Genomic DNA, 25,563 nt, shown 5'->3' with positions numbered 1-25,563 from the left:
GCTTTTCCCCGTAATCGCCAAAGAGATGCTGCCGCAGAGATGCCGTTCACACCTCCTTTGGTGTGGGGCTCGAGGGGGAAATCACAAGGATGACGCTCAGATTTATTTCTCACACACTTCAAAAACCTTTATGGCCTATTCTGTTTTTTTTACCGTACTGCTTGATAAATTAGAAAAGTTGAATGTGATAGGACAGTAATGCTTAATACTCCAACATCTCATCTCAATACACACACAGAAAAAAACCATACGCCCACAGACTAGACATATTTCACATCTCTCCACAACAAAGGGAGGCTTTTAACCAACAGCTAATGCAGTAAGGGTGTGGGGAATTGAGAGGGAAGATTTACTTTTATCACCGTGAATAAGACTTTTGCTTCTTTGGGGCAAAGGAACTGAAAAGGCACTCATTTTGTAGACTAGAGGGAGCATATTTCTTTCCCTCTGTGTCTCTCATTCTCTTTGGTCCCCTCGTCTTGTCTTGTCTTTCCATCACTCACTCCATGCATTTGATTTAGTTGAACGGACGTGTGTGTGTGTGGTGTGTGTGTGTGTGTGTGTGTGTGTGTGTGTGTGTGTGTGTGTGTGTGTGTGTGTGTGATTGCGTGCTAGAGAGTGTCTGCAAAAACGCAACCCATTTTCTCTTGCTCATCCTCGTCCCTGCCGGGTCTAACCTTGTTGGGCTGGTTGATGTCATAGCTGGTCAGGGACCCCAGCAGGTGCTGCAGGCCAGGCACGTTGTCATCATTGATGGCATGGATGATGGCCTTCATCACAAAGGAGTCTTCCTCATCCTACACAGAAAAGAAAAAAGAACAAAAAAGTTCTTTGATAGCTTTTTTTAATCTATTGGTTGTAGGCTATGGGTAATACAGGTTTGATGGGCAAACAGGAGACCACAGTGAGGTGAAGTTACAGTGATTAATCCACTGTGGGCAAGTTTGACTACATGAACCGGCGCTTTTTGAGCAACCACAACTGAAAGCCCCTGTGTTCCAGCCAAAGTGCGGACGCGGATTAGCCCCGTCACGTCACTCGACAGACACCGATAGGGGAAACTGTAATCTCTTTAAACAGACGCGGCGTGGCCAAATCCTGTTGGTGTGACACAATACGGTGGCGGGCAGCGGCAAACAAACAGCCCACCCGGCTAATGCTATTGAATAATGCAGAATTCTGCAAAAGAAAGTGGTGATTTTCATGCGTTTGTTCGTGCACCCCCCCCCCCTCGCTTTCTGCCGCTCTCGGTCTCTCGTCGGTTGCAGGGTGAGTGGCTGTGACAGCTCAGAGCCGAGGCTCTACACGCTCAGCTGCACCGCTTCGCTGGAATGACCACGGGCAGGGGATGGAGAGAGGAGGATGGAGAAGAGGGGAGAGGAGAGAGAGAGAGAGAGAGAGAGAGAGAGAGAGAGAGAGAGAGAGAGAGAGAGAGAGAGAGAGAGAGAAGGACAGAGAGAGAGAGACAGAGAGAGAGAGAGAAGGAGTGGAGAGGAGGGGAGAGAAGAACAGAGGAGAGAAGGGATAGGAGGGAGAGGAGTGATCAACCCACGCTGCTCTGACAAACCCGGTGTTCCAGCAGCGCTGTGACTGCTGTTGCCAGCCAAGACAGCTCCTATGGCTGTGCACACACACACACACACACAGATAGAGAGTGGAAGACGATCAGAAACAGCAAATACACACAATTTCACAGAGGCACTCACACACACTTACAGATCGACGCACATTAACAGATACTCCCCTTACTTATTTACACACACACACACACACACACACACACACACGTTCATTTTGATGGAACTACCACTGGGTCAGATTACAAGGATCAAAAGACAAGTGGGTCATACTAGTGGCTGCACGACAAAAAGGCCAATCTCCCTCTGTTAATGGCCACATTTCCAACACAATCTTGCTCCTCTGTCCCACAAAGAGAGGATGCGCTTTACTGCACCCTGGCCTCCTCTTTTGGGTTTGTCTCCAGCCACACACATGCACCCACCATAAAGGAAGACCCTTTAAAAGCCATTTGGGGAGACAGGGGTGGCGGCTTTAACAACAACAACAAAAAAAAAAAAACCCCTCACATCTGCCAAAAACAGGAGGGGAAATCTGTGGTTAAGAGCACGTCGTCTCGGCAACGGGTGTCGATCACACCCTTTTCCTGTATACAAAACAGCAAAACCACAGGTTCTCTTCTTCCCCCGACTGCACACCCAGAGAGAGAGAGAGAGAGGCTCAGTGGGTGTCATGACGGTTAGAAAAGGGAGGTGGCCGGGACACGCAAACAAAGGCATGTGCATGTTATCTCTCCTCTTCAACCAAGCTGAGGCGGCAGGAGAAATCGGTCTGAGATCTTCATCTCGCAGCCACTCAGGAGATGAGCTAACCTCAGGGCTAAACTGATACCATCCGTTCATCCGTTTATTCTGTTGGCTGAAGCCTACATCAGTTTGAGATTGAGGTGGTTATTATATATCTATCTAAAAACCACTAAAATTGCATGAATTAAACTTTTATCAAAACTGACTTGATATTTAGCCATTCCCAAGAAAGGATGGCGGGGAGCTTAACCCCTTTCTACATGCAATGTGAGGTCAAAAGAACATTTATTCACATTGCAGCTGCAAAACAGAGGCCCTGACTGTTCCCATTTGGCCAATCATTAAATCACAAATGCACAGGGCCTTCGAGGGAGCCTGGACACCTGTGTGCTATGTTTCTTTCCACCTTCACTTCCTGGAGTCTGGAGGTCCAAACAAATTCTGTATTTGATTACCCACTGTGACCCCTGGGTCTGTAATGAATCAATGAATGATTAAAAGCCTTGGGGGGTGTAGAGAGAGAAGTAAACAAAAACAAAATCGAGCGTTAAAAGGTGCCATGTGTAAGAATTGAGGTAAAAATATCCAAAAAATGAGCTACACTCATCAAAAGAATGAGAAGAAATTAGGGCGATGATGTCATTAAAAAAATGACAAGGTATAGTGCTGCAGAGATATCAACCTGAATTAGCATGCTAAATTACTAGCCACAGCCCGACAGGTGTCAATACCAGTTTCGGCCATGGGAGGCGGTATGCGGGCAACATAACCACCAGCCAAATTGCAATACACTGTCAAATTGCAATACACGTAGGTTGTTACTCTAGGGTAGACCAACTCACTTTCTGGAGGTATACTGCCCCCATCTTTTATGGAATGTGGAGTATGAATTGATTTTTTGGCGGACATTACACATGGCACCTTTAAACATTAAAACTGAATTGAGTATTCAGGGATTATGTCCACACCTCTTCAGCCAGAACAAACCTCCATTGTCATATATATATATATTAGTGTGTGTGTGTGTGTGTTTTTGGAGTGCTTTAGTGTAATGAACTCTCCCTTTGACTCAGCAGAGAGTGTGTGTCATGGATGTGGTCTCTTTCCCTGGCTCTGTGGACAGGTAATTAGGTGAGATGGCACGCGTGGTGTGTGTGGTTAGGGCTCATTTGCCCTTTCGCCTCGTCAAAGGCCACGTCTTACCAGTGTGTCGTCGCTGCGCGCCACGCTCATGTTACTTCTGGACAGGAAGGAACGCGACAGACGGTTGCACAGCGAGATGAGCCGCACAGATTGCTATGGAGAGAGAGAGAGAGAGAGAGAGAGAGAGAGAGAGAGAGAGAGAGAGAGAGAGAGAGAGAGAGAGAGAGAGAGAGAGAGAGTTTAGCAATTGAGGGAAAGAGAGTGTTGCATACACCATGACACAAGGCAACAATTCGGAACAATTGAGACAGCATGCCTGTTGGGAGTAGCAGTACACATGAACAGACTGGATTTAAGTCCTCAGCATTTCGATGCTTCTGAATAACACTAACAAGTTTTCGCCTCAACCTCTGTGGTTGTGCAATGTTATGGGTATTGCTCCACTGTGGCTTACATACTATGGTGCTATTTTACTGCAACGTTCTACCAACGCTTGACACATCTTGGTTGGGACAACAAACAACCACATCCTTTCTAACGTCCATATTTTCAGCTGACATTTTATCAGTGTATCTCTTTTTCTCAAGTATATACGTTCGCGATTCTGAGATTCAAAAGAACCTTGAAAGTACAAACAACTGCTGCGAGTGGCATCGAGTTGTAAACAAACCTTCCATTTTCTCCTCGCGGCAAACTTCTTGAACTTCTCCATGTTCACCGCAGACTCCTTTCTACTAAGTGCCTGTTGTGTGTCCTTTGGCTGGGACCGAGAGAGAGAGAGAGGGACAGAACAACAGTGAGATTCGCCCCGAGCCAATCTTTTCAGCTTTGAAATTCATTTCATACACATTAAAAAACAGATGACCCAAACCTTGATCCAGGGATGCTGAAGGCTGTCCTGAATAGTCATTCTTTTTCTGCAGGGGAGGACAAACAGAATCAGACAAAAAAATACTTAACACAGCAAACATGTTTTTTATAAACATTTATATATATATATTTTTTTTTAATAAAATGAATCATCTAAACCACCTTACAAAATAAAGTGAAGGAAAATTTGTAAGAGAAAAACCGCACGACAAAAAAAAGCATAAAACATGGTGTAGGCCTATCTGATTTGTCGTTTCATGTGACAAACACCTTACAAGGGCAGTGAAATATGACACGTGAAATATACATGAAAGCTAAAGCTGTTTGACAGATTTCATGTCTGCGCTCCATTCAGTAGCGCATACAGTATGTTATCAGTAGACACATCGTAATTCCCAGGTGTGGTGTGGTGCATTTTTAAAGAGCATGCTTGTGTGGGCTGGCTCTGCCATTGTGCTGTAAGGAGCGCTGCCAGCTAACTTCCACATTAGACGAGCTGTGCTTCCCTTTTCAACAGCCCTGTGAAGCTGAATGAGAGCGAGAGGGTGGGAGAGACGCCGGCCTTCGGCGGCGTCGAGCGGCTAGCTGAGCGAGTGACGGGCGGCGGCCGAGAGATGGCCTACCACAATCTGGTCTGCGGAGGATGAGCCGAAGCAAGTGCACAAGCCAAACAGGAAGTGCCGTGGTCAAAGGCTTTCACGGATGCACTTCATGTTCCTGTTTTCCTGCTTCGCTGTGTGCCGTGCCTTGTTTTGTTGTCGTTTTGCATTTCCATTCCGTGATACGACCTTAGTGATGTCGGTAATTAAAATGTCACGTAGTGCTGCCTCGACACTTTGGGTTTTAATGGCATCCTGTGGCGTGACTGCTGCCTCTTTGCAAATGCCAACTGGTGACAAAAAATGCTGTATTGCTTTTATGTGGTCAACTCAGAGTTAATCTCTGGTCTCAAAGCTAATGCATTTAGCAAGGGGGTGAATGTGGTGGTAGTGGTGGTGGTGGGGGGGGGGGGGGGGGGCAGTGTCTTACTTGGGATCTTTGATCAGCAGCCTCTTGATGAAGTCTTTGGCCAGGCCACTGGTGTTGCTGAAGTACTCCTCGTCGAACTCATAATCCACCGCCGACACGTTGGCCAGGGTCTCCTGTTTGTTGTCTCCGAGGAACGGGGATGCACCGCTCAGACTGTTGGGGGTGGGGAAGGAGGGGGGTCAAGGAAGTGTTGTGATCATTTCCCTTCTTTGTATCTGGTCAGACAGACCATTGAGCTTAAGTAAGGACATGGGTCATGGGGAGGTCCACCCCCTACCATCAATCGACAATCAACATACAATTACCTACAATTTAATCATAGAACTCCAACTCCACAAGGGTCCCCTAGCGAAGCCTTTTGCTTAACTGTGACTAAATAGCTTGTGTCTGGGTTAGGTCAAAGTGGCAAAATATCAAGCAGGGAATTACAAGTCAAATGCAAGTGAGTAAATCTCAACTGGCTCATGCACAATCTGCCCGTCTGTGTTTTTTTTGTTTACTGTACGGCAGGAATTTTAAGCGGTGTGGTGTGTGTGTTAAGGGGATTTGCCCTGATAAGTGTTTTCACACACATTCACTGCCCGACACCATTTATGGGGTTTATTCATTTATTCACAACTAAACTAAAATAAAGCCTCTTGCGACATGCTTACACAGGCAGAGGTTCTAAGTCCTCTTTAAGGTAATGAGTGCTGACTGTGGCAGAGAGCAGAGAGATGACCTCATGCGCTCCCTTAGCCTCCCTCTTATCGCCCAAATGGCTAATTAAGGAAGCCTCCCCGCCAGTCGTCTGTAGGTGGCACGGGTGGAAGCCAACCCAACCCATTTTTCGTTTTTTGTTTTTTTTTTGTCTGCATTTCTTAAATTATGGTGGCGTGGCAGCTACTGCAGGGGGGGGTTGGGAGGGGGTCACGCAGCCAAAGATCATACAGCCAATTAACTGTCGACCGTGGGCTGACAGACGTGATTGGAGGAACTCGGTGAGAAAGGAGGATGGGGATGGGGGTGGGGGCGGTGTGCGCGCGCGCGTGTGTGTGTGTGGGGGGGGGGGGGCAGCAATGGAGATGAGGAGGGGCAAAACACCTGAGAAAAAGACTGTGGATGATGGTGATAATAGCCTGATGTCAGGCCCAGACCCAGGGGCTGAGAATGGAGGAGAGGAGAGGGGGAGGGGAGAAGAGAGGAGGAAAAGAGGTCTGGAGCTACAGAGACATGGAGATGCCAAGCTGAGGAATAAGCACAACTCAGGACCAGGGAGAGGAGGAGGTGGAGGAGGAGAAAGGGGAGGAGAGAGAGAGAGACTACATGATAGACATGTGGAGAGTGAGTGGGTAACATGTGTGGGAGGAAAAGTGAGATTGTAAGATAGAGAGTGGGGGGGCAGAGAGAAGGAAGCAAGAGAGTAGCTTTCAAAAGGAGGGGCCTAAAAAGGACACGAGAGAGAATGGAATAAGATAGACAGACAGGAAGCCTGAGTGAGAAGGATAAGGGAGAGGAGAGGAGTAAAATTGGACAGCAGCAGGAAAGAAAACATCTGATGTGGAGAGAGGCAGTTCTGTGAGGAGGAGCAGAGAAGAGAGAGAGAGAGAGAGTGTGGGGGTGGAGGAAGAGAAGGATGAGAAGGCGGTGTTGGAGGATGTGGAGAGATGGAGAGATGAGAGAGGAGAGGGAGGAAGTAGGCGGAAAGAAGAGGACGCTCTTAGGCATTACAGGGTCAGGACAGGGCCAAGGGGTGTGTGTGTGACACTGTGTGTGTGTGTGTGTGACACTGTGTGTGTGTGTGTGTGTGTGTGTGTGTGTGTGTGTGTGTGTGTGTGTGTGTGTGTGTGTGTGTGTGTGTGTGTGTGTGTGTGTGTGTGTGTGTGTGTGTGTGTGTGTGTGTGTGCGCGCGCGCTTGTTTATGTGCATGTGAGACCAGGCAAGCGGATGCTTATCGGCAGCAGACGCCTGAGAGAGGTGCTCTGGTTTTCTTCACACAGCCCACTCCTCCTTTCTTACGACCTCTTATCTGCTCCACTACAAACCTGGAGCCCACAGACACACACACAGCCCTGCTTTACCTCTGTCACACACATGCACACACACACATGCATGCACACACACACACACAGATAGAGGCTCTCTTCAGCACAATCACATACACACTATTTTTCAGTTACATTACAAGTTCACATATGGACACACACAGTTCTTCTTCAGCTTGAACATCGGCACACAAACACACACTGCAGCTCACCTTGTACCCAATGCCCAACATGCATCAACCCTCAACCCTCCTCCAAAGTGCTCTCGCCACACACACTGAGAGAGCCACGGCTTTAGGTTGACCCGGGGGACAGAGCCTCTGTGACCCCGGCTATTAGACACGCCACCAATACGGCATCAGCATGACAATCAATGGCTCACTTTAGTCTCCCTCCATTCCATGGGTACTCCCATAACTCACACAATTTTCCCCCCTCCCAACCACCCGACAACGAGCACATTTCCCATTTAGTGACAACAACAACAACAACAACAACATGTGCCCATGCTGTTCACCAGCAGTGTCTCCACCAAACTAAAGAGTCCCTCCCTCACCCCTAAATGATTTACAGCATGCGGCACCATTGCTGATCGTAATCACATGCCACTGTTCCATCAGGTTTTATTTCCCTGCTTTGTATAACGGCACCGCAATTACGCACATGGCCTCGCTAGTGGAGTCAATAGGGAGTTGCACACGCCGTGCACATATTTCACACAACGCACGGTGCTAAATCACCATTACTGTTATGGTCTTGAATAAATGAATACTTACAGAATGTAAGTTATCACGCCGACACTCCTGCAATGGAATAAATGAGGAAAGAGGGGGAAAGAGAGACAGAAAAGGGGAAAGGGGGGGGGGGAGAAAAGGAGGGGGAAATAAAGAGGGAGTTAAATGGAGAAATGATAGCGCATGAATAATTGTCTGGGAGTGTGTGCAGGGGAACATTAGTGCTCACCACATGTCTGCCTCCAGGCCTAGGGGCTCGTAGTTCACCACTTCAGGAGCTGTGCGATCACACACACACACACACACATATGTGCGCGCACACACACACACACACACACACACACACACACACACACACACACAAAACAGTTTAGACAAGGCCACATTTGTTAAGCATATGCACATTGCAGGCTTCATTACATTGTCTATTTAAAGCCTGACAGAGAGTGGTCATAAATATAGAAAATAAAGGACTGAGCAGACAGTAACTGCCTTTCATATGATCAGCTCAAACTCTGCTGCATCTGAATCTGTATGAGCGGGAGAGTGTGCCTAAGAGCAGCCTGGCCTCAGACAGGCTGGTTATGGGGACAGTTAGCCCGTCTGCTGCATTTGAGTGTGTGTTTGCCTTCAGCGCATCTGGTGGCCTCCTGCTGCTCACCCCCTCCCTCTCTTTCACCATGCCATCTCCTGCCACCCAGAGCCTCCTGTGACTGTGTGTGTGTGTGTGTGTGGAGGGGGGTTATGGAGTGGGTGCGCACGGGTGAGAGGGATGTGTGTGTGTGTGTGTGTGTGTGTGTGTGTGTGTGTGTGTGTGTGTGTGTGTGTGTGTGTGCACAGTGGGCAGGACAACGGGGCCTGCCTAACTGCCTGGCTAGCTGGCCATTGCTCTCTGCAGTTCATCTGCGGGGTGACGCACTCTGGAGGTCTATTATCTCCTCCGTCTCAGTGCTCCCTGCTGGCACCACTGGCCCCGGTACAGAGAGGCCTGACTGAGGGAGAGAGAGAGCGAGAGAGAGAGAGAGAGCGAGAGAGAGAGAGATAGAGATAGAGATAGAGAGAGATGGGACTGGGCCAAGGGCCTGCTAAATCAGCCACTTCACTCAATTTGGGCAGATTCTGTGGACGTGTCAATCGGTGCCAAACCCGATACACAACCTAAATGTTCATAAATAGATCATAGCCCACTGCACATCAGATACTCCGATTTCCTCACCCCTAAAAACCAATGCTAGTGCAGGAGGATGCATTAAATCAAAGATTCTAGAACAGAGCTCTGTTCTAGAATCTTTGCTTTAAATGCTCTAATGGATTCCTCTAAGCAGAGACGGTTGATAATTATATATAATATAATTATATTAAGGATCTTTGCTCTAAGCTTTCCTTATGACCAGATGACCAGTGGAAGCCACTGACCTACAAACTCCGGAGTTCCAAAAATGTTTTTGAAATCGTTGCCAAAATCAATCTTGTGGGCCAGGCCAAAGTCAATGAGCTTAATGCGCGGGTGAGGAGCCGAGCGGTTCAGCAGCATGATGTTCTCCGGCTAGGAAGGAGATAGAGAGAGAGAGAGAAATGAAAGAAATTGGGGGGGGGATGGGGAGAGAAGGGGGAATAAGACGACAAAAGAAAGGAGAAAAGAAAGAGCACAGAGACATGGAGAGAGTGATATGGGAGGCACAGGTCAGTCTTCACACAGGATCAGGAAATACGCCACCACACATGGAAATCACATGCAAACCTGGGGAAGCCCTCTCTAGAAAGCAGTGGGCTACTGCAGCCAGGGCTCCAAACACACCTCTTCCATGAAAACACTACATGAATGGCCCAATTCACTTTTAATGAACTGGTCTGCTTGCAAATATTTGAGAGAACACATCATTGACTTCCGTGGAAAGCTTCAGGCAGAAAACTGACACCGGTCATATTTCATGTCCGGAAGACCACAACAACAGATCAGAGAATCGTGTTTGTGTGTCAGTTCATCTTTAAAGCCGTTTACAGTTCCTGTTCTCCCTCACAAGAATTTGCCGTGTTACCTGATTTACCTGTTCCGTGACCTACTTCTGCTCGTCTTGGCTAACAGGGAAGTGCTATGTACCAGACCACTGAGTGCAGATGAGCAAGCATGCTACACACAGTGACTTGTTTCAGTCTGCCTCATAACTACACAACAGTAAACAATGTCAAGGACAAATTACAGATATAGAGGGATACCGTGACAAGCACTGGCATTGATTTGTTGTGGCTGGTTGGTTGATTTTAGAGCGGCTAATAACAAGCACTGGGGCGGTTATGCAGACATGACGGGTGAACGGGGGTTGGTGGACGAGGAGGTTGTGGTGCTGACCTTCAGGTCGAAGTGGGCGATGCGTTTGGAGTGCAGGTAGAGGACGCCGTCCAGGATCTGCTTGAGGAACTCGGTGGCCTCCTCCTCCGTGAGCGACTCCTTCTCGGCCAGAAAGTCAAAGAGCTCTCCGCCGGCAACGCTGCAGGGCAGATCACACACACACACACACACACACACACACAAATACACCACAGAGGTCAAAGTTCACCAGTCATCCGGTTGAGTAAATGCTCTAATTATAGCCCTATAGTTACTGTGTTTGCTCAGGAAAAGTAACTTTGAGTTGCACGCAAACTGAAAAGACTGCTGTTAAGACTGCTAGACTGCCAGAGCCTTGGGGGGTCTTTCAAGCAGAGACGCAGCCAGCCAGCCCCTCTGATGGTCTCTGAAGTCCGGGGTTGAGGGACGGTCAGTAATCAGTGGTTTCGTATGTGGGTAGTTACGTGAGTGTGTCTGTGTGTGTGTGTGTGTGTGTGTGTGTGTGTGTGTGTGTGTGTGTGTGTATCTGTGTGTATGTATGTGTGTAAATATGTATGAGTATATGTATGAGTGTGTGTGTGTGTGTGTGTGTGTGTGTGTGCGTGTGTGTGTGCGTGTGTGTGTGTGTGTGTGTGTGTATGTATGAGTGTATGTGTGGCCTTCATAAGCCGGATCGCAGGCCTGTTTATTTAGCAGGAAGAGGAAACAGGAGGGCAGCTGTGTGCTAACACCGTGATAAAGCTCCGATAATAGAGCCGCTCGACTGGGCGCAGCCACCACGGCCACACAGAGACACGTCCAGCCCAGCTGCAAAAACAATCAGCAGGCACAGACATATCGCTTACACACTACACAAGAACAACACGCACACTCTCTCTCTCTCACTCTCCCACACACACACACACACACACACACACACACACACACACACACACACACAACTGATGATGTTTTGTGAGAACAGAGAGGGGGGGGGGTGCCGTATAGAATAACTGAGAACAGGGAGGCCGAGCAGTGAAGTGGAGAATTTGTAACCTAATGTAACCTAAACTTGTTGAAATTCCAGGCTGCAGTGCTGTTGTGGCGCCTTCAGGGCAAAGCACTTAACCTGAGCAAAGGAGAGGGAGAGAGAGGGAGAGAGAGAGAGAGAGACAGAGAGAGAGAGAGAGGGCGCTAATGGATAATATGTTACAAAATGTGAACAAAGGACATAAAAACATAAAAACCTGCTGTGGGGCAGCCTTGTTTAACAGTAACCATGTCTGCCAGACAACAGACCTGTGAGGGGGAGGGGGGGGGGCAACCTGCTCTTCCAGGAGACATGTTTTGGGAGTCCCCAGGGCAAATGGCATTATGATACAAAAATGGAAATATAATCCACCATAGAAACCACCAAAAGTACCACTACCTGATTTCAGCTCAAATGAATCCTGCTCATACTGATTAAAATACATACTGTTCATACTGAATTAAATACAGTCCGTTGAACACAGGAAGCGAAACTTAAAATGTAAAACAACTTTTAAGTCATAAACTGTAGCATACTGTACAATAGTAGGCCATTCAACACCCTATTCTCATGTACAACAAATCTGAATTGTGTTTGCACAACAAGCAAGATACTAATTATTTAGCATACTGTGATTATGGATTTATTCACTCATTTGTGTAATCCTCTCCAATTCAATAAACAAAGGCGGAAAACAGGATCATGGCACTTGGTTTTGTGGTGCTTTCCACAGTCAGACGCGGTGTTAACTTCCTCTCCTCTCAAACCCACTTGCGTCATCAGGGTTTTCAGACAAATATTGACCACTTCTGCGACTTACTTGCTCTCCACATTTCCCCACCCCGCCCCTGACATTTACTTGCCTTCGCATGAACTCAACAAACAGCTCAGCATATCAATATGTGTTTCAGGATACTGCCGACACTCAGTGCTGCACGATATGCAGGGTAAACGAGGAACGGAGTGGCTCGTCTCGGGGCTTGTGGTGTTGATGAGTTGATAAACATCTCCCTGAGCGTGCATATAGAGACCTAGCCAGACAGATCGGGCCACAGTTGCACGGTGCCTTGTGTGGCTTCAGGAGCCACACTTCGAGATGAGTCACCTCCGTGAGATGATGGCAGAGATAAGGACTCGGTCAGAGATCAGCATAGCAATTGTCTCAAAAGTGGAGTCTCCTATTAGCAGGATTGAGCAAATAACCTGAAAACACGCACACATGAACTTACAATGTAGCTCTGCTTGTTGTGTAGGTCTCCATTGCTAATGCCAGTAGCCTTTATTCCTATCATTCACTACAATAGTTCCCACATCTCCACCATTAGTTCCTGTAACTGAATACCTTAGTTTGTATATCTCAGAGATTGTGATATGCATTGACCTTGGGATGACCCTGATTGGAAAGGAGAGACACTCACAGCTCGAGGATGAGGATGACATCGCTCTTGTTCTCGAAGACGTCGTGCAGCGTGATGACGTTGGGGTGCTGGATCTCTTTGAGGATGCTGACCTCGCGCTCGATGTCGTCCTTGGAGACCCCGCGGCGGCTGGACTTGCTGCGCCGCTTCTTGATGAACTTGGCGGCGTACTCCACACCTGTGCTTTTCTTTCGGCATTTCCTCACCACCGCAAACTGACCGCTGCAGGAGAAGACAGGGGAGATAAATAACTGTTAGTCCGGTCACACACACACACACACGCACACACACACGCACGCACACGCACACACCCGCACACGCACACACCCGCACACACCCACACACACACCCGTGCACACTATTTAAACGAAAAGCAAGATGTCTGGAGACCATAACCATCCTGTGTTGATATAACCACCACACACAAAAGTGCACACACATAATCATACACCTACACACAGGAAAAAAAAACTTGAAGGAGAGCCTTCACCTTGCATAACACACTCAGAGAAATCAAGCACCGCTCAGTCGCAGTATAAGAACACCTGCTGTCAGTCAAGACACTCATTAGCTAGTTACATGTTCAAAACCGACGTGACGCTAACTATGTCTGGCAGGAGTCACTGACAGCGGCCATTAAAAGTGCAAAAGCAGGAGCGGAAGTCAGGCTCTGGCTAACCAGCAGTGGCCCAGCAGCACGCGCCGGGCAGTGTGACACGGGGCAGTCGGTACAGCACTGTGCCCCAACCTCATCTAACTAACGGTGCCAAGGACCTGCAGTGACCCAGGCTGCTCTAGCGTCGGACCAGGTCATGTGTGACAAGTCCCTCCGCAGCGCTCAGTCACCGCATGGCTTGTTGCTGCGCTCATTCTCTGAGGGCCGTGCCGAGTTAGACGTGGGGTCCTGCTAGTGCTTGACCTTTTGGGGTGATTTTAGCCTTATGTGATGTGAAAGGGGTGTTGTGACTGCAGGGTGAACTGTAAATGTGTTGCCAGGGAACAGGCCAGTGGGCCAGCACTCAGGTGTGCAAGTGTCCTCGGCTTTCTGGGAGCTCCCGAGGCTCTCCTCCCAGCTGGGGCTGGTTCATCATGCGTTGATGGTCATCAGTGGATGGACAACCCTGGCAGCACCGGTATGCCAATCTGGCAGTGCTGGAGTTGAGCGATCAGTCAACAAGGGCACTCTGGCAGGGCTCTGCCGACATGCTTGGCTCCTTGGCTTCGAGGGTTTGAGCAACACACACCCACACTGTCGCCACCGCTGTAGACTCAGTGCTTCTCATTCCTTCTCCTACTTCTGTTTTTTTTTTTATATAAAGCCTCACTTCCTCATAACAGTGTCCATGACCCAGGGCAGATTTATTGCTCCATCACAAACAAAGCATATTGTTGCTTATAGCAGCGAGTTGCTAAGTATAGAAATCACTGTGTACATGCTGACAAGAAAAAAAAGTCAAGTGACAACCAAAGCAGATTTATCCACCTACAAGATCATAAATGTAGGGGACAACGTGACACATCAGCACGGCAGACCACTTTGCAGAGGATGATTCTCATCATGACTTTCTGATAAGACAACAAAGTGCCATTTCGGTCCCTTGGAGGAGTGTTTTTCTCATGCTAATCGGAGTTACAGGGCCTTCATTCAGCCTCCCTCCCGCTCACCTTTTGTCAGTCAGGCACCAATCAGGCCCCGAGACATCCACACAGGCCATCTGCAGTCATATATGTGAGCCTCTGCACAGACACAGGGGCCTGCATGCCAATGGGACACCAGGGGGGGTGGTGAGAAAGAGACTGATAAACAAACAGAGGGAAAGTGAAAGTGAGGGAGAGAGAAAGAGAGAGATGGCCAGTCTATGTGGTGGTGGTGGCCTACAAAAGCAATATAACTGGACACGCATCAGCATGGTTGGTTGCTCACCATCACACGTGTTCAGCAGCACTGTGCAGCGGAGCACTTCAACTCCAGGCCAAACGGACACAAGCAGCAAGAGCAATACATGCATGGTGCCTTCAAAAGTGGAGAGCTGTTAACAAACCACACAAAATCACTTGTGCAACACTGGGCCGTTTCAATGGGCTGTGTGGTAGCAGTACAGGACCAGGCTGGTAAATTGATGCCAGAGCACGCAGGGGGGACTCAAAACAGGGCCTCTGGCACTCAGGCATATTGGAGCAGTTTGATCTGTGACAGCGCTAAATCAGTGGTGGGCATGGGTGCTTAGCTGTGCCCGTTTCCATGGTAGTGTTGGGTGAGAGGGAGTGTGTGTGTGTATGTCTGTGTATGTGTCTGTGTGTGTGTGTGTATTTGTGAGTATGTATGTATGTGTGTGTGTGTGTGTGTGTGTGTGTGTGTGTGTGTGTGTGTGTGTGTGTGTGTGTATTTGTGAGTATGTATGTATGTGTGTGTGTGTGTGTGTGTGTGTGTGTGTGTGTGTGTGTGTGTGTGTGTGTGTGTGTGTGTGTATATATATATAGGCAGTGCAGCTCCTCCCTCCCCTCTCTTGACCCCTGTGGAGATTCACAGCCCTATTATGCGCTGCTGGTGACATCACTCACGGCCTGGCTGGAGGGGGGTGCAAAAAGGGCCGTGACTGGACTTCTACGAGGCAGTGTGTGTGTGGACGAGCAAGAGAGAGTAGGGCTGTCACTTTTGTGAAAAAATCCTGTTCGATTTTTGAGACATAAGTGTTCATTGAATCGATTGTAAAATCGATTTTTTATGTCTAAAGACGTTTCCATTTTCAACGCCAAATATAGGCCAATCCACAAACAACTGCAGGACCAACGTAAAGAGGGCGCTTGTAGACGCAAGCCAGCAATATTTCTGATTTATTGGCGTGAAGTTTCCGTGCACAATGACAAACAGAAGTGCAACATTCTCGAAAACCAGTAAGCCGAGTGGACTGCCATTACATCAGTGACATGACTGCAGGCTTCAACCTAGCTGTGTCTGTGTTTACGATTAGAAATGTCAAACAAATTTCGCCTACGTATAACTCGATTGCACAGTTTGCGTAGCCTACCGCTTTGTTCTTCTCCATAGTTTGATATACCAAAAATCCGAAGTACTTCCACATCGAACTCCTCAAGTTATTAGGGCCCATCACTCGTCTCTCTACATGTCGCACAGGTTGATCGCGTTGTCCTCCATTTTTTGGCAAAACACGAGCAGCATAGCAGCTGATTGAAACAGCTGTTCCCGGTGCGTAAAATTGGTGGTAATTTTCTTTTTAGCGTTCGCAATGCTTTCTGCACTTCGGAATTATTTTATATTTGGTTAAAATCGATTCCCTATTTTAGTTTTCGAAACTTGTGTTGTTTGGTCCAATCGATTGTGCAATCGATTTTCGAACGTAAAGTGACAGCCCTAAGAGAGAGAGAGACACATATACACACACACACGCTATTGTTTATTTTGTGTTCACGTGTTTACCCGCATTGCTGTATGTCTATTTCCTTTCTTTTGTCTTTCTACTGTGCTATCTAACACTGGCTTTGGCAACACTGTACCCAAAAAGTCATGCTAATGAAGCTTCTTTGAATTTGAATTTGAAAATTTGAAAGAAGAGAGATGGCTAGAGAGAGGGACACAAAGTGATATGAGAATAAGAGAGGTAGAACAAGTTGGGTAGAGTAGTTGAGAGAAATGGGAACCATGAGATGGCAGGTTTTTAGCTGCAATTATGTGTATGATTGCGATCAAGTGCTACTTCCTTCCCACACAGACCCTCTGCTGCTAATCCTCACTTTACATCTTCTGGCTCCTTTCTCGTCTGTGGTTTGCAAAAGAGGCTGCCCTATTTGCTTATCATTCATACGTATCTTTTTCCATTCCTAACAATAGCTGACCAGCATATGCAGGTGCTGCATTATCAGCAATACGGTACAAAACTGAAGTTAAAAGAACTTAAAGTTCATCTCCTGCTCTGGCCAGTGTAGCCACTGCTAATGCTACAACAATCCCACGTTTTTCCGGGAAGAAGGGGGGGGGGGGGGTTAGGAAAACGTCAGGAAATGCCACCAGTGAAGCGTTAAGGCCTCCACAGCCTCACATGACCTTGGCTCCATCTCCATGGCTTTACATTGTGTGCGGGGAGAAAAAAGGCACTACGCCCCTCGCAAGGGCTGGGTAATCCCTGCGTGGGTCGGGTTGGGTGGGGCTAGGGGCTCAGCATAATCAAGGCTTCCGCATTATCGTGACGGAGTTCAGCCACGACTCCCACCATTCATTCAGAGTAGAGGGGACCCAGACCTCACGGACACGGACCGGATTTGGGCCGGATACGGACCAGATATCCACTTACATGCCAGCGGCTATGCGTTTCATCTGGGTCATCTGAATCACTCCAACACTCAAGCTCTCGTCTAATAGGGAGACTGAGCACACAGAGCAGACCGAGCACAAGGGGTTGTGTTTGAGGGTTGTGTTTGCTTCCCCGAGGGAGAAGAAGATGGATCAGAGTTATCTCGGTAAGGGGCGAGGATCAAGCCTGTCAAGCCCCAATGATGCTAAAAAGTAGCAACAGAAAAAAAGAAGAAATCCCTTTCAGGTCATCCCTTCACTGTGAATTTGTAGCTTGTTTTAGAAGCACATTTCAGACACACACGGAAGGAAACCCCTCCACAGCTGGTGGGATCCCTTTCCAGGGGAATCTCCACGTTCTGGCCTCCTGAACAAAACACTGGGAGGATGCAGCCATGCACACAGCCAAGCTAATTATGCATGACTTAATAAGCATCTGGAGACAGGAACCACAACAAAAAAACTCCTTATTTTTACTCACACCACCAGTTAACACAATCGGTTTTGTGTGTGTGTGTGCGCGCGCGCGCGTGTCTGCATGTGTGTGTGTGTGTGTGTGGAGGTGTGTGGGTTGCTAGGTTGCTGTTTCTTTTGGCTGCGCTTGTTTTCCTTTCCAGCCATGCTGGTTCAAGGAATGAGATTCTCCTTAGTCACTCTATTCTTTGTGTGTGTGTGTGTGTGTGTGTGTGTGTGTCTTCTGCCCACAAGTCTGAAAGGGGCGTAATGGGATGCATGGGAGTGTTGGGAAGTGGACCTATGTGAACTGCCAGCCATACTTCCCCCTTCCTTGTTGTTTTCCTTGTACCTACTGTATGAGAGGCCTACTTGAGGTCCTTGGGAAGGGACGAACTAAAACAAGACATTTGCATTACACAAACCAAGTGGGTGGAGAGAGACAGAGAGAGAAAGAGACGGGAGAGAGAGAGAGAAAGAGACGGGAGAGAGAGAGAGAGAGAGAGAGAGAGTGTTAGTGGTGTTGGTGTCTGCGTGTGTGTTTTGGTCTAACGCCACGGGGGCCAAGGTATTTATGGCTTTATGGCACCCATTCTCGGCCAAGCTTCTATTACAGTGATCAACACACACAGACACACACACACAGCAGCTGTTTACATCCCAAACACTGAACCATACTTCAGGGGATGCTCCCATACTCTGGGATAAGGTGTGTGTGTGTGTGTGTGTGTGTGTGTGTGTGTGTGTGTGTGTGTGGGAGGGGGGGGGGGGGGCTGGTCAGGCTTATCATTTTTATAATTTTCACACACCTCCTCCCAGAACGCACTGTAATGACACCAGAGTTAGCACCGGAACAATGAGCGTGGATGGAGAATTGGGACTTGGGCTCACGATTCAGCCTGCTGCCAGCCGATACTATTATATGGTGGGCACAAGCTGTGCATGGCATGCCCAACATCTCTCTGGTCATCCTACTGGAGACTGCCCATGGTGTGGTTCTGTATTAGCCGTTTTACTTTAAAGGCACACCAGGCAAGCCTGATGATTTTTCTCTACGAAACTCCCCCTCGCTCGGTCTGAAGCTCTTTTCCTTTTCTTTGCGTCTTCCGTCAAGGGTTTTCGCTGCTTCTTCACAGGCTCTGCCATTATACACACGTTTGCAACAATCTCTAGCGTTTCATTAGCCTGCCTCTGTGCTGTAAATTGATCCTGCTTCGGTCGGCAGGTAGGATACACCGAATTTGCAAGTGGAATATTCTTTCTACAGGCAGTAGGGGTGGGCGAGAGAGCCTTCTTTCGCCCCGTAATAAGTAATTTAACCATATACCGACTTACGAAGATGATTAATCAACACGAAAACGTTGCCTGGTGTCCCTTTAAAAGGTTCATTTTTGCGAAGCCTTCAATTATGTCAAAGACGTTGACAAATGACACATTTCTAATCCAAAAATGGTTAGCCCTGCACAGCAAAGACAAGACAGTACAAAATGCAAGACTAAAGCCTGGGGAGAAAGAAAAATACAAGGGATGTTTCAAGCAGCTCTTCTACACATTTTAAGACTGTGGGGGCGGATCTGCAGGTAATTGCGAGCTGTCTGAACAAAAGCTTTTGTTAAGGCTGAGGCAATGGCAGGCTCTGCTGAAAGCCCCATCTCCGCTGGCAGTCAGATTCCCCACGGCCCTGTGAGCAGATAAGCACACAGGTGTTTCTGTCAGGAGGCCGAGGCCGAGGTGCACAAGAGCGGCCCTCGGGAACCATTCCGGCCCTGACCTGTCCTTAGGCTACCACATTCACAGAGACAGGGTCCACTCAGCGTATTGATATTATGATTTATTAATAGTATTATATGATGTATTAATAGTATTATATTTGGATTCATGTCTGTGCATGCTTTGACAACACAGGAACTCGTCATGTCAATGGAGAGAGAGAGAGAGAGAGAGAGAGAGAGAGAGAAAGACTGCTTCCCAATAAAAATTCAAATTCTAATCTCGGGTGAGAGAGGTGCTTTGTACTACCTAACCATCACGAAGAGTATTACCCAGCAGCCTCTACTCCCGATGGCCATGTACATTTAGAAGCAGGGAGATACGAGTGCTTAGAATGTGCAATAAACCCTCTGAGAAAGACACAGTTATCTCCACTGCTGGGCCCACAGTGCGCTCTTTAAAACCCGACTAGAGTGCCTCACTTCACGCTCCCAGTTCCCCTCATCAACCTGACCTGGTCCCACAGCGCAGTCAGCTGTACAGAGGAAAGGGGAAGTGAGCTGCCTTCACAAGTCATCAGCAGGATCTTTGGTCAGATGTCATTGTCTAATCAAAAGTGGACAAGCAAGTCGTTCAGCATGACGTGTGTGTGTGTGTCTGTCTATGTAGGGGGGCATTTCCCACTGCTTTCAAATATTGATCTTCTTAATGCCACAGGGCATTCTCATCTTTCCTGGCTGTTTAAAAAGCACCCAGTCTCTAGGTATTTAGATCAAACACCAAATTCTGCAAATCCCTTGAAATACAATTCTATAAGTCCCTTAGCATCATACAATGACAGTATATATGACTCATGACTCACGGTAGCAAATGATCTGCTGGGATAAATATGCTTGTGGGTGAATCTGTGGTGAATGGTGGCTGGCTGTGAACGTATGTGTGTGCATGTGATGGAGGAGGTGTGTGACAGATTAAAATGCATATTTGTGTGTATGTTTATTATTATGACCGCCGCGCAGCAAAGCGTCGGTCATATAGGTTTAGTCAGATCTTTTTTTTTTCTTTTTCGCATGTCCAAATTTCCGTCAAGGATTCCCGGGACACTGTAAGACCGGGGTACACGAAACTTGGTGGGCATGTAACCCCACATGGATAGCATGGAACCATCGTTTTTCGTTTTGATCTGTAGCCCCCCCGCTGGACTGGACCCCCCGAAAGGAGGGTAGGGCAGACACAGTTTTTTCTGTGAATATCTCGAGAACCGTAGGGTTTAGGAGGACCATTTTTTTTGTATGTTGATCTCAAGGGGCCATGTCAACCCATTCCATAACCACTCATTTCATGTATAGCGTCACCTAGTTAAACACAAAAAAGTAAAAATGAGGTGTTGTAATCGCAGGTATCTGTGACCTAACATAGTCAAAACTGCACGAAATTGGAAGTGTAGGATCATTATGACACCCTCTGAATGCACACCAAATTTCGTGGAATTCCGCTCATGGGGGGCCACACAATAAATTAATTTATGTTACTATACACCAACTGGCCTGTGGGTGGCCGGAGACAGTTTTCTGTGAATATCTCGAGAACCGTAGGGCCTAGGAGGTCCACCTTTTTTTTGTATGTTGGTCTTAAGGGGGCATGTCAACCCATCCCATTACCACTTATTTCATGTATAGCGCCACCTAGTTAAAAATTAAAAAGCATAAAATTAGGTGTTTTCATCACAATATCTCTGGCTGACATGGTCAAAACTGCACGAAATTGAAAGTGTAGGATCATTATGACACCCTCCGAATGCATGCCAAGTTTTGTGAACTTTCGTTCATGGGGGGCCTTACAATAAAATAATTTATGTGTACATTTAGTGACCGTACACCAACAAGGATTCCCGGGACACTGAAAGACCGGGGTACACGAAACTTGGTGGGCATGTAACCCCACATGGATAGCATGGAACCATCGTTTTTCGTTTTGATCTGTAGCCCCCCCGCTGGACTGGACCCCCCGAAAGGAGGGTAGGGCAGACACAGTATTCTGTGAATATCTTGAGAACCGTAGGGCCTAGGATGACCAATTTTTTCCGTATGTTTGCCTCCAGGGGTCATCTTAACCCATTCCATGTGCACACATGTGCATAAACAGATACACACGCACACACATACATTCACAGTAATCATATGTATGACACATACTCACATAGTAGACATATGTACGCATGCATGCACATGCACAAACACAGGCACATACGCAGGCACACACACAAGCACGCACACACACACACATAAACATAAACATGTACACACACACATGCACACAAGAATTTCTCAGAATTATGAACAGGCAAGATGGAGGTGGGGTTGTATAAACTGAATTTTACAAGTGAAATCTATGAACTAATCATGTTTTGGTACTTGTTGTCTAGCAGATACCAGTGAGAATTGAGTGTGGATAATGCAATTTAGTGAGACAGTTAGAATCATATAGGCCTTTCAGCGTGATTTATTTTTGTGGAAAAAATGTGCTGGACTGGGCGGCGGTCATATTTTGTACCGCTCTGCGGTACATCTAGTTTCTTTAATAGCTGACTGAACAGGGCATAGTGTGTGTGTGTGTCTGTGTGTGTGTTTATAGTGTGCATGTACATAATAATAGTATGTTAAGTGGTAGTGAAACACACCTTAGGTGACAGACACACAGGTCTTGAGTGTTGGGTGTTGAGGGAAGATCTTTCATTATATGGACAAAGTAGCCACACTTTTATTATTTATTGAAGACAGACGTTTCGGCAAACTGCCTTTATCAAGGTTCATTAGAGAAGGGAACCCTGTGAACCCGAAATGTCAGCCTTCAATATATAATAAAAGAGATGAGAGTTATTGAGCAGCTACTCTGTCCATATTTTGATGAGCTCCTGGCCAGCACCTCTACTTGGGTGTGCATTCCCCCTGCTTACTTTTTCATGAGATCTTTCATTAGTAGAGACAGTGTCCACCCAAAAGCATCATCTCTAACACACACAGACACACACAAACACACACAGACACACACAGAGCTGCTGTTCTGGGGTCGGGGTCTCAGTGAGAGTGGGGGCAAAGCAGCTGGGGGAGAAAGAGAGACATGGAAGGAGGGGGGGGGGGGATAACCATCCTCCTAATCTTTGGCCTCAATCCTGCCATAATCCAGCACAAAGTATGACTGATGGGTGCATCAAACGCACTCTAATTCTGCCTAAAATGTCAGGATCCCTGACCCCTCCCACCCCACAAATGTCACACCCGACAAAGACATACTACTGTGCACAGATTCCAAAAAAAGAAAACATTCACCTATTGACCAACTGGAAATTGTCCTAATAAAATATCAGTACAAGCGTTGATAATGTATTCTTGTCCACAGTGCAAACAGCCATCTCTTCAGTAATTAAATGTCCACAGGTCTGCGAGCCAAAGAAAAATATGAGCACTCATTACTACAGTGCGGCTTTTAATTGGGATAAAAATGCTGCGTCTGCTCAAACGGGGTCCATTTGGGGCCTTGAGACATTGCATTTAGATTCAGGGGGTGTCCTCTCATCTCTCAATCTCCATTCAGTGCAGCCGGCTAGTTCATTCATGTGAGTAATTGAAAAATAGCGCAGAGTGTTGGGGGTGGGTGTGTGTGTGTGTGGGGGGGGGGGGGGGGGGGGGGATGGGCAAAGACAAAAAAAATCCCACACAATTAAGCAAAGCCACACTGGTAGCCATGCAGGTTGGTTATGACATGCAGAAGCCGCCCACCCCCCCCCCCCCCCCCCCGCCCAAAATTCATAACGAGTAGGCAAGCCACCTTTGTCCTGCAAGCGCGGCTCAGATTACAGAGGCACCGGGTTCACGGCACACAACTGCCCCTGGCCAAAACAGGGGGAGGAGGATGGGAGAGAAGAGAGGAGAGGAAAAGAGAGAGAGTCCTTTCGCTCATCTGCACAGGATCCATGTTTACATCTCGCCGGAGAGCCGGAGTGCGATCTCACCTCGTGTGAGGGGCTGACGTCAGAGAGGGGGGGGACAAGAGAGAGAGTGAACGAGAGATGAGAAAATGAGCTGAGGAAAAGCCGGGGGAAAGGCTCCATGGGCCTCACACCACTGATGGAAGCTCACAGCCACTGCCAGGCACACTGGCTGGTTGGCTGGCTGGCTGCCGGTGAGGACTCTCGGCTAGGGCTCTGGAGCTGACCCAACCCAGCCAACGCTACAGAGGAGCAGGTGTGGACCTCCTACAGCCACCAGTTTCATCTGGTACATCCACAAATATATCCCTGCTGCTGCTGCTCTGCCAAGATCAGCTGCCAGCCATTTTCATCTACAGTACTGATGCAATTATGGGCTTCTGCAAACTGCCATGAGATAACGCTCATTGTTAACGGCACAATATAAATAAATAAAACTGAATTGAATTAAACTGAATAATGACAACAATAATACAATTAAACCTGGTACAAATTACACAGCATATGGGTCTAATATAATATGAATTGAATTAGAATCTGCAACAACCCAATGTTGTTTTTATTGTTCTTGGAGTTGAGAATTACAGTTAATAACTCATCCAAGGGCCAACTAATCCATGTCCCTTTTTGTGTTGGTTGGCAACGGCCGTTACATACTGTATAATTTGGCCTACACCTCTGGCAAGGTTTAAAATAAAGGCGTTCCGCCCCTCACTGTTATGCATTTTTGGGACGCAAACACTAGAGTAGATTTCAGCGCTGCCCAGTTCAGTCCTGTGGTAATAATAACAGCTCCATGTAATCTCACCGCCTGTGTCTCGACCCCTGCAAGGTTCCGTGACAAAGCAGCTTTTGTACCGCCCTGCCATTGGCTCACCCTCCGATTCAAGGGGGCTGCCAGACTGTTGAAGTCTGCCACGACATCGCTCCGCTTTCTATAGCCAGGGGGAGAAATATTACATTGCATTACACAGAGAGGTGCCCTATGCTGGGCTTATTTCATAGCCCAATCTGGCTTGATCTGTTAAACAAACAAAGGAGGATGGTTGGCATTAGGATGACAATGCCTTTTGTGAAATGTTACTTCTGCAGGAGGATATGCACTTTTCTCTTTTGCAAACAGAAGACACACCTAGGAGTCTCTCTCTCTAGGAGTCTCTTTCACACACACACACACACACACACACACACACACACACACACACAGGGAAACAGACACACACACACACTTTGTGTGTCTCCCACTGCGCAGCTTACTGTGATATTCTCCACAGTCTGACAGGAGTCATTAAAAGCAGGCAGTTGCAGCATTGGCACTCACCTCCTCCGGGAGTAGCTCCGTCTCTGGCAGAGATTCTCTCACAACTTTTCAAAGCCCAAACCCTGCTGATAAGCTGAGCAAATCTATGGGACTGTGGTGTGTAATGTGTATCAGTGAGGCTTGCTATCTGGCTGTAGGTTTGTGTTGCCCTCTTTGGGCAGATAGGCCTGAGAGAAGGGGCCTTGGTCATGATCTCATAGCCTAAGCAAAGATCTCTGCTCAAACAAAGTCCCGACTCAAACATTTTCTCACCAAATTCCAACTTGCGCTCTGGGAATGTTTGCCGAGTAATTATTACCATCTTACTCACACACATACACATACACACACAAAGCTCATGTTAGGCCTCTTTCACAATAGCTCTTAGGTTAATATGTTCAACTCAGTTCTTTTTTCAAACTGACAGATGCCATTCAATAAAACAAACTAAATAAAGGCTTCCAAAGACAGATGGTGTGCATGTGTGCACTACATGTCAATATGCTCTTGCGCGTGTGTGTGTGTGTGTGTGTGTGAGTGAGTGTGAGTGTGTGTGAGAGAGAGAGAGGGAGCAGGGTCATATGAGGATCAATAAATACACAGAGCCAGATCAGTCAAACAGGCCCACTGGGAGACAGTGATCCAAACCAGCCTGGCTGTCCTGACAGGGCAAGGACTTCCTATTATGGAAACACCTTCTGCGTCATTTGCCAAATCTAACCTGTTATATAAAAAGGTTGAAAAATGAATGAACAACATGCGTCTACCAATGTGTCAAAAGCCAGGGCCATGAGTCAGCTAACCTTGATGGTTATGGCCTGGACACTCAAGGGAAGTAAGCTTTGAAACAGGCAGAGTCAGTGTTTGGCTTGTAGGATGAAACTAAGAAGAGGGTTTGCACAGCGACTTTAACAAAATGGTGG

The 25,563-nt window shown here is 47.5% G+C and overlaps 1 protein-coding gene across 2 annotated transcripts in view; it reads right to left on the bottom strand.

The window, feature by feature from the left end:
* Positions 1-25,563, bottom strand: part of dapk1 (death-associated protein kinase 1) — a 65,767-nt gene that overhangs the window by 28,119 nt on the left and 12,085 nt on the right. For both annotated transcript variants that reach the window (XM_042100923.1, XM_042100924.1), the window contains exons 3-12: positions 12,881-13,102; positions 10,475-10,613; positions 9,541-9,670; positions 8,354-8,402; positions 8,167-8,193; positions 5,367-5,519; positions 4,339-4,384; positions 4,138-4,227; positions 3,528-3,620; positions 678-797 (exon numbers count right to left, since the gene is read on the bottom strand). In XM_042100923.1, the coding sequence (XP_041956857.1) occupies positions 678-797; positions 3,528-3,620; positions 4,138-4,227; positions 4,339-4,384; positions 5,367-5,519; positions 8,167-8,193; positions 8,354-8,402; positions 9,541-9,670; positions 10,475-10,613; positions 12,881-13,102 (1,069 nt within the window). The remainder of the gene's footprint in view (positions 1-677; positions 798-3,527; positions 3,621-4,137; positions 4,228-4,338; positions 4,385-5,366; positions 5,520-8,166; positions 8,194-8,353; positions 8,403-9,540; positions 9,671-10,474; positions 10,614-12,880; positions 13,103-25,563) is intronic.

Source organism: Alosa sapidissima, chromosome 8 (assembly GCF_018492685.1).
Source record: "Alosa sapidissima isolate fAloSap1 chromosome 8, fAloSap1.pri, whole genome shotgun sequence".
In the NCBI taxonomy this organism is placed as follows: domain Eukaryota; kingdom Metazoa; phylum Chordata; class Actinopteri; order Clupeiformes; family Clupeidae; genus Alosa; species Alosa sapidissima.
The sequence above is the reverse complement of the archived record's forward strand: the minus strand, read 5'-3'. Positions and strand labels throughout refer to the sequence as shown.